The sequence below is a fragment of the Medicago sativa genome, chromosome 8 (assembly GCF_051527215.1).
Source record: "Medicago sativa cultivar Bolivia chromosome 8, Bolivia_mono, whole genome shotgun sequence".
Lineage (NCBI taxonomy): Eukaryota > Viridiplantae > Streptophyta > Magnoliopsida > Fabales > Fabaceae > Medicago > Medicago sativa.
The window spans coordinates 72,578,960-72,588,569 of record NC_140756.1 but is presented as its reverse complement, the minus strand read 5'-3'; the positions used below and the strand labels follow the sequence as shown (position 1 = coordinate 72,588,569).

Genomic DNA, 9,610 nt, shown 5'->3' with positions numbered 1-9,610 from the left:
TGTGAGACTGATGAAGTAGTATTTTGGGTTATGTTTGGAGTAATTGGTAATTTGTATGAGAGCTTATATTTAGAGACAAAACTTTTTTTAAAAGGGTGTTTATAATTAGGGATGGAGAGAGTATTTGACTAATTAAATAATTTTTTATTTGATCTTAAGAAAAAACCTTGATACACTCAATATGCAATGTAGGTAGTATTTTTTATTTTTATTTTTGTTCAAATGTAGGTAGTATTAATATCACGGAATAAGATTATCGACAATATGCAAATAGGTATTTTTTTTTTTTTTTTCTTTTTCTTTTGAGGGGATGCAATGTGTAGGTCCTTGTTGAGTTAAGTTAAATTATTGAGATTGATTCTCGACATCACAGGATGTCAGGATTTATGATCCACAGTCCCAACTCTAGGGTGCACATCTAATAGTACAGATCTCGTTATACACATTTCATACCAGAAGTAGAACTATACATTTTTATAATTATATAAATATAATTAATTTACTGTGTTCCCATTGAAAGCATTAATTAATCGCCACGACTTATGCATAACATAGATTTTCTGCACCTGCTTCTTTTAATGAATTAATTAATTAATTAATAAATCTTGGTTATGATCTTATCTAGTGGCCGTTGAGGAATTGAAAAGCTAGATATTTACCACTATAAAGTGCAAGTGAAGTTTTCGAAGAGTACAAAATATAAGAGACAATGGAGGAAATCAATACCACATCAATGAACGTATTATCACCAGACAGCAGTTGGTTATTTGACTTGGTATGGAAGAAACCCTTCTTATCTTTCAAATGCATAAATAGTTTGTTTTTTCTTTTCAAAAGTCTAACAATGAAAGTCACGCAAACCTTAATATAGCATTTGATTCTGTCACCTTTTATCTTATAAGTTATACTTGAGAGACATTGCATAAATGGTTTAATTATTGTATAAATTCTTTGATTATTAATTTGCAGGAAATGGTGGATGAATACAACTTATTTGACGAGGAGGATAAGTTCCTTTCACATGACACAGATTGTGCATTTTCCTTAGAGGAACAGACACAGACCATGCAACAATGTTTGACTCAGGAATGCATTTCCTCTACTCTTAGCAAGGAAGAAACGGATTTTGATCGGTGTTCTGAGCTCGACAACATTGCACAAAACTTTTCACAAAAATATTATGGATCTTCATCATCGTCCTCCTTTCAAATTATGTCTTTTGACAATCCAAACCCAACCCAATTTTATGGGTTATCAGCGTCATTGCCAGAGTTAGGAAACACAAATTTTTCAACTCGAACCTCAAAAAGATCTTCAAAAAAATCAAAAGCAAAGAGGTCTCTCGATCAAGCTCAAGATAATGTTAAGGCTGAGAGAAAGAGAAGAGAGAAACTCACCCAATGCTTCATTGCTCTTGCAGCTCTCCTTCCTAACCTAATGAAGGTATACGTACTATTACTTACATGAGAAATGATATTTGCAGTGCGTATCCAAGACACTGGATCAGGGGCGCAAAATTTTTAACTTCATTAATTAATGATATTATAAATTTTAATATATATATATATATGTGTGTGTGTGTGTGTGTGTGTGTTACCAAATTTTGATCCAGTCATTTCTCTTAGTATCTGATTAGTATGCATCGACAGTATTAACTTATTTCACACATGCGCTTAATAATGTGGTGTCAGATCATTTAATGTGATCGAAAATACATTATTGTTATATTTATTAATTGACATAAAACACATAATTGAATCCATGTGTAAAATAACGTTAGAGTTAATGCATAAAAATTAAACTCTTTTTCTTATTAATTTATAATTTAAACTACTAAATTTACATTTGTGTTACTTTTACCCAATAAATAATTGAAAATTCAAGAGAATAGACTAAAAAAGATTCCTCTAAGAAAAAGAATAAAAAGACTTTTTTTCAATAATATATATTATATAATCTATTTGCGAAGTTTGTAACAAATGTGTTTGACTGGTGTAATGGATGATTAATTGTAGTAGCAACCCCATCTTTATGTGTTTTTGGCTTTTAAGTGAAAATAAAAATCATCCATATAATAAAATAACTAACAACAACAGTTTAAATGTCAACATCTCACACTAGCATAACTGATTCAAAATTCAGAAATCCAGATGCACACCTTCAACACCACCTAACTCCGCCCTTAGATATTTGTACAACTATTTATAACAACTTTTGTGATAACTTAATCTCTTATATCCGCATTATATTTTTACCTTTCTCTCTATTACTTTGGTTTTTGTGCCAATATATAGTTTTCTTTGTAAAAATATGGTTGTCCATTAGATTGTCAAACAAATGGATGTTTAAATAACACAACTCTACTTACATTACCGTATTATATACACTTTTGTATTTTGCATCAGGCTTAATTGCAGTTTTGACCCCCTAAGTATCACAATCTTGCGTTTTTGGCCCTCTATAAAAAAAATAATAACAAATCAGCCCATAAGTTTAACCCTTTTGCACTTTTGGCCCCCTAGACCAATTTTGATTAGGTCAATACATACGTGGCACCCATATCACTTTATTTATTAGGATTAATTATAGTTTTGGCCCCCTAAGTGTCACAATCTTGCGATTTCGATCCCCTATGAAAATAGAAAGTCAGATGTTGCACCTCACTTTAAGTGATTTGGATGACACGCATGCATTGACTCGGTCAAAATTGGTCTGGGTGGTCAAAAGTGCAAAAGAGGGTAAACTTAGGGGGCTGATTCGTTATTGTTTTTTATAGGATGCCAAAATCGCAAGATTGTGATACTTAGAGGGCCAAAACTGCAATTAAGTCTTTGCATCAATTCATTATTGTTATCAATATATGTTAAAGTTACATGATTATATTAAAGGCTTAATTCGATATTTGGTCTCCTAACTAATTTGTTGTTTTCATTTTGATCCCATAAGTTTTAAAATCAACGATTTGGTCCCTCAATTCTTGCTTCAGTTTTCAAAAAGGTCCTAGACCGTTAACTTTAACTTTAAATGTCTAAAGTGGAACTCAAACAATGTTGGTCCACCATAGATCCTATTAATTTTTAAATTTAAACCGTTTGATTTATTTTTTTTAAACAATGACCATTGGATTTCGCAGGTCTATTTTATCTTATGGTGAATCAACAACAACTAATTAATTCTCTCTTTCTTCATCTTCATCCTCACTCTTCTTCATCATCTTCATCAACAACAACAACAATCAATCCAGGAATGCAGTCCTTATTTTCCAGAAATTCATCTTCATCACAATCATATTTCAATCCACTTCTAATTTTTTCACTTTTCATCGTCTTCTCCATTCTTCTTCCTTAAACCTTCATCAACCTTTTCCCCCTTTCCTTCTAGTTCGATCCACTTCTTCTTCTTCTTCTTCATTCATTATTATTCAATTCATTCTCCATTCATCAATAAACTACATCATCATATTTCAATTATACTGTCAAAAAAAAAAGAGGAGGAATTTAGCATGAATCACAAAATCTCAAAAACAAAATCTAGGTTCGGATTTGTGGTGTTTCAGATTCGTCATTCCAGCAAAACTTGAACCAGAAACCCAATTCAAAAATGTGAAACCCAGAAACCAGTTCGACAACGTGAAAACATGAACATCAGATTTCAACCCCTTTTCCAACTTCTAGAAACCCAGTTTGTGCAAAACTTTATAGAAATTAAACCCCTTTTCCAATTTCTTCTCTCGAATTCTTGCAAAATCTCCAAATCTACTTCACAACATCAATAAATTCCCCCTCTCAAATTGATTTAATCCCTAGCTAATTCATCCCATTAATCTCAAAAACCCAAATCCTTTATTGTTGTCAAGATGAGGTTTAGTTTGTGCAATTGAATTTCTGGGGAGATTTAATACAAATTGGGGAAAAGAATTCGATGAACAGTAACGAGAACAAACGCAATTTGACGGAAATGATTAACGACAGTTACTTGTTGGACGGAAAGGACTTTTTTGAAAACTGAAGTAAAAATTGAGGGACCAAATCGTTGATTTTAAAACTTATGGGACCAAAATGAAAACAACAAATTAGTTAGGGGACCAAATATCGAATTAAGCCTATATTAAATTACTTTAATTTTTTTAAATTATATTACCGATGTAAAATCTGTTTATTAGATGGACAAGACTTCAATATTGGAAGATACGATCAAATGCATCAAAGAATTTAAAGAGCGTTTGGCAATTTTAGAAGAAGAGGGGAAGAAATCAAAGGAAGATCAGTTGATGGTGGTTTCGAATAAACCAGACCTCTGTTGTGAAACTGAAAGTGTTGCTGATGAAACTGCCACCGAATCACTCATCAACGTGGAAGCAAAAGTGTCTGGAAAACATATCTTGATTCGGATCCAATGCCAAAATCATAATGGATTTCTTGTTAAAATTGTCATTGAGATTCAAAATTATCAACTATTTGTCGTCAATAACAATGTTATGGCCCTTGGGGATTCTATCGTCGACATTACCATCATTGCTGAGGTAAAGGATATTCTTTTTACTTCAATGAAAAGGTTTAGAATCGTTTTTCATTATTTCTTTTCTTCTCATTATTGTATAGATTGGCGAAGGCTACAACTTGACCATAAAGGAACTCGTCCAAAACCTACGCATGGCAGCATTGAAGTTTATGTCATCAAATTAGCAAGGCACAAGTGTATTGATGTGCCTTTTGACACAAGTCTCACACAACAAAATAGAGAGTGTGAATTTTATTTCAATAACAAAGTGTTTTGAGGAGAATGTGTTTGTAGTGTGGTATAGCATAATTTTTCGGGGACCGAGATTGATTGCAGCCTATTTGTTGCATTCACGTGTTTGTGGCCATCCGATCAAGTTCAAAGGCCTGGATTTAAGATTAGTAATTTTTGAAATTGTGAAATAAAAATTAAATATGCTTTTTTCTGAATTGTTTTATTAAGATCGGACGGCTAATAATACTGTGAGCTTGAAAACACTGACTGCGTCAAATTTATTTCCTTTTAATTAGACGTAAGCTTACAATTAAGTTTGTAATTTAAAAAATTAATAAAAGTCCGAGAATAAATCAAAAGTCAAGATTGCAGAAATACAAGGTGATGTCTCTTAAATTCATATACAGTATGAATTATGAAAAGAGTATTAAGCTAACTAATGGACAACTCGATTAGCCTCACACCTAACATGCAAGAAACTTAAATGCAAAAATTATTTGCCTAACACTTTGAGTGTGAATTAAAAAGGAAAAAAAACACATAATTGTCACATGAAATTAGATAAAGTATATTATAAACAAACAAAAAAAAAAGATAGTAGTATAGTATTTTTTTTTTTATCGAGTTGCATTTTATTCCAAATAATATAAATAGTATCCAATACTTTTTAGTTAGCGTGCAATTTCATTCTTCTTCTTTTTTTTTCCATTTAAAAGAAATCAACTAATGAAAATGTTGAGATGTGACTCAAAATTGAGTGTTTGAATTTTTTGAAAAATTGTGGCACGATTTGTTAATGTTGGAAAAATTTGGTGTTGCTGATTCGTCAAAAATCATGACACGTTTTTGCCTACTAGCAGCAACAATTTGTACTAAACAGGGAATTGAGACGCAATCCAGAAAAATCATGGAACGATTTGCTCGAGATTTGAACACTTTATAACCATTCTTTAACCCATTTGTTGGTGAATATCATGAAATATAAAGGAGGAATTTTTTAGTGAACTTAGAGGGTAAAGGTTGAGGGTCTTTGCGTGAGATTCAAAGGGTCAAGATGCGAATCTTAGAGAACCAAAAGAGTGGGCTCTTGGGAGAAGGTTGATTCCTTTTGGGAAGAGATTCGTGGATTGAGAAAATGGGAAACACGTGCGAAGAAGAGTCTTGTGAGCAACTTGGGTAAATTTTGGGAGACCAAAATAAGAGATCCTTATGAATCAAAGGCTAATGGTTAGTTCCTTTTGGGATTAGATTTTAGAGTTAGGAAACGATTAAGAAACACATTGGACAGTGAAATCATTGAGTCTCTTGGTCATGATAAGATATTCAGAAAAACGGAAGAAATTATGATTGTTCATGGAGACCTTGTTGAAGCCAATTTCTTTTAACCCCTTTTTGTATCTATTTGCAAAGAAACTCTTTGATAGTGGATAGGAGAGATCTATCTCCTCCAAATGTAGGTGATTATTAGGCCGACTTGAGTGAACAAATTCTTTGTGTGTTGTTCTCTATACTCTTTATTTTGTTGCTCTTTGGTTCGATTGTGGTTTTGTTTTATACTTGGTTTGCTAGATTAGGTTTAGATTTATGGTGTTGCTTGCGACTATTTGGGTTATTGGTTGTCATTGATACTTTCTCTACATATCTAAGTTTATCAGTGTCATTTTGAGTTCTAAATTCGCAACAATTGACACCCACCATGGAGTAAGGGGAGAAGTTTGTCAAGTGAGCACCATGAGTATCAAACTTGACATCTTTAGGGGAGAAGTTTTTCAAGTGAGCACCATGAGCCACTAAAATAAACTATAATATTAAAGCACAAAAATTATGTTGTAATAAACATTAAGCACAAAGTTGAGGGAGCAAAGTTTGACAAAAATTAAAGATCGTGAGGGTACTTTTAAAAAAACGAATTACATATTTGCTATAAATTATGAAACTGGTTTTTTATAATACAACTATTAAATGGGGATTTTATAGTTGACATGACAGTATAAAGGAGGTTTGAAACCCCCATAAATTATAAGGTCTGCAAACCTTCGTTGACCAACCAAGTATAATTAGAGTTGTCAAAACGGGCTACCTGGCCCGTGTCAGGCCAGCCCATGACGGGCTCGGGCTTTGACGGGCCCGGCCAAAAAGACCCGGAAGATTGACGGGCTCAAAAATATTTGCCCAAACCCGGCCCTTTGCGGGCTCCGGGCATTCGGGCCAGCCCGGTTACTGAAAGCTTTTAATTAAAAAATTACACTACCAAATACCAATCAATGCTAAACTTCCTAAATTATCAATGTTAATTTGTCATGTGTCAAATATTACATATTAATAAATATTACATATTAATGTAGACATTGCCAGCAAATTACATTCAAATCCATAATAATACAATCAAAAGAGCAACATAAAGTTACAAACGATGCCTTCAACTTCAACATTCCAGTGCACTGCAATTTCAAAATGCCAAACTTCCCAAATTACCAATGCTAATTTGTAGACATTGCCAGCAAATTACATTCAAATCCACAATAATACAATTAAAAGAGCAAAAGAATGAAATTTCGGTAACAATCCAGTGCCTTCAACTTCAAAAATCCAGTGCACTTCAATTTCAAAGGAGTTGTACAACTTCAAAAGAATGAAATTTCAGCAACATTAACTGCAAAAACCAAAAAACAAAATCAGTAGTTGCACTACATACATAAATTGTCTCCAACAATTGATGGCTCATAGTAGCCATCAAATTAATTTCTTGTAAATCTCTAGAGGACCAAACTAATAAATCATGTCTTCCGCATCTATAATCAAATAACAAGTCATACAATTACAAGAATGAAAAGCAAGTTACACTAAAGTCATAATGTTAATACTTCGTTATACATATATGAATTTACACGCAACAATGATAACACATTCGTTCTAGTGAAAAATCCATATTTTGTTGTATGATGACTTCCTGCTTATCTTCATCTTCATCACTATCACTATCATATTCTACAAAAAAAAATGATAGTGTGAGAGTTAACTTAAAATCAGGATTCTGCAGAAGCAACGTGCCACGATGGAGAAGCAACGTGCCATGATGGTTGAAGAATTTCGTGAGGCAAGTCACTGGATTTTTCGTGCCACGATGGGGTCGCAACGTGGCACGATGGTGTGCTGGCAGCGAATAACAGAAACGTATTTTCTGGTGCAGATTTGTTCCAATTTTTAAGCAAAACTTTTACTATAAATATAGACCTTGTATCAGACTATTAGAAAGAGAAATAGAAGGGCTGAAACAAGGGTTTAGAAAGGCAACAACAAAACTAGGGTTTGTATAGAGTTTGTCTCTTGGCAACAAAACTAGACTTTGTGGGTTGATTCACCTTGGGAAACACTATTAGGATTGAGTCTCTTGGTTACGGGAAGAGGCTGGGATTTGGGTAGAATTAGGCGGGAGACTGATTCTTGTAACCCTCTGACATCTCTTTGTAACGCTACTCATCATATAGTGGAACGGAGGGCTGCTCTCTCCCCCAGACTAGGTCAATTTGGACCGAACTGGGTCAACAAATTCTTTGTGTTCTCTCTTCCTTTTTTCTTTCGATGTTGTTTTCTACTTTTGGCTTGTGTTAATTGTTCCATACACTTTGATTTTGGTTGCTTAATTATCCCTTGCTCCACACATCAAGTTGTTATTGGTGTGGTTTTCTCATCGAATCCTCAACAATTGGCGCCCACCGTGGGGCAAGGGTCAAAGGATAATCAAGTACCATGGGTTCAAAGTGGGATATTGAGAAGTTTACCGGAGATAACGATTTTGGGTTATGGAAGGTAAAGATGGAAGCGGTGTTGATACAACAAAAGTGTGAGAAAGCTTTGAAGGGTGAAGGTTCGTTACCGGTCACCATGACACGAGCGGAGAAGACCGAGATGGTGGACAAGGCCAGGAGTGCCATTGTCTTGTGCCTCGGAGATAAAGTTTTGAGAGAAGTAGCAAAGGAACCAACCGCGGCATCGATGTGGGCAAAGTTGGAATCTTTGTATATGACAAAGTCTTTGGCTCATCGGCAATTCCTAAAGCAACAACTCTACTCATTCAAGATGGTGGAGTCAAAGGCCATCATGGAGCAACTTACGGAGTTCAACAAAATCCTTGATGCCTTGGAGAATATTGAGGTGAATCTTGAGGATGAAGATAAAGCTATACTCTTGTTGTGTGCTCTACCTAGATCTTTTGAATCGTTTAAAGATACCATGCTCTATGGAAAAGAAGGCACTGTTACCTTGGAAGAAGTTCAAGCAGCTTTGAGAACCAAGGAGTTGACTAAGTCGAAGGACTTGAGAGTTGATGAAAACGGGGAAGGCCTAAGTGTTTCAAGAGGGAATGGTGGAGGTAGAGGTAACCGGGGAAAGAGTAGTAACAAGACAAAGTTTAAATGCTTTAAGTGTAACAAGATGGGTCATTTCAAGAAGGATTGTCCGGAGATTAATGGTAATTCCGTACAAATTGTCTCTGAGGGTTATGAGGATGCAGGTGCTTTGATGGTGAGCTGTTTGGAGGATGAAGGTGATGTTTCTCATCTTGGGGGTGATGCCTGGTAGAGCGGTGGTCGTCTGGAGAGACGTTAAACACTCAACATCAGCCTGGAGAGGCGGTGGTAAGAATACTCATGATCTACCGGTTGAGGTGGAGGTTCAAGGTTGAAGACATAGTGGGATGTACTCATTTGCTAGTTGAGAGGTTGGAAGCTCAGCTTTAGGTGGAGTTGAACACACCGGGAGTAGTACGACTATGGAGGACCTTGGGTGCTATGCTCTAGTGGTGAGCAAGGGATTTCTTCATGAAGACGGAAGGCATTCCGGAGGTTGAAGAATGTATAGCACGGCTTGTGGAATT

At 34.8% G+C, this 9,610-nt stretch overlaps 1 protein-coding gene across 1 annotated transcript; it reads left to right on the top strand.

Annotated features, from left to right (window-relative positions):
* The first annotated feature begins 283 nt into the window (after positions 1-283).
* LOC146901252 (transcription factor bHLH19-like) lies at positions 284-4,949 on the top strand. The gene is made up of 4 exons (XM_085731798.1): positions 284-775; positions 970-1,443; positions 4,163-4,522; positions 4,602-4,949. Exons 1-4 carry the CDS (start codon positions 710-712, stop codon positions 4,683-4,685), a joined length of 984 nt encoding a protein of 327 aa, XP_085587924.1. The 5' UTR covers positions 284-709; the 3' UTR covers positions 4,686-4,949.
* The last annotated feature ends 4,661 nt before the right edge of the window (positions 4,950-9,610 follow it).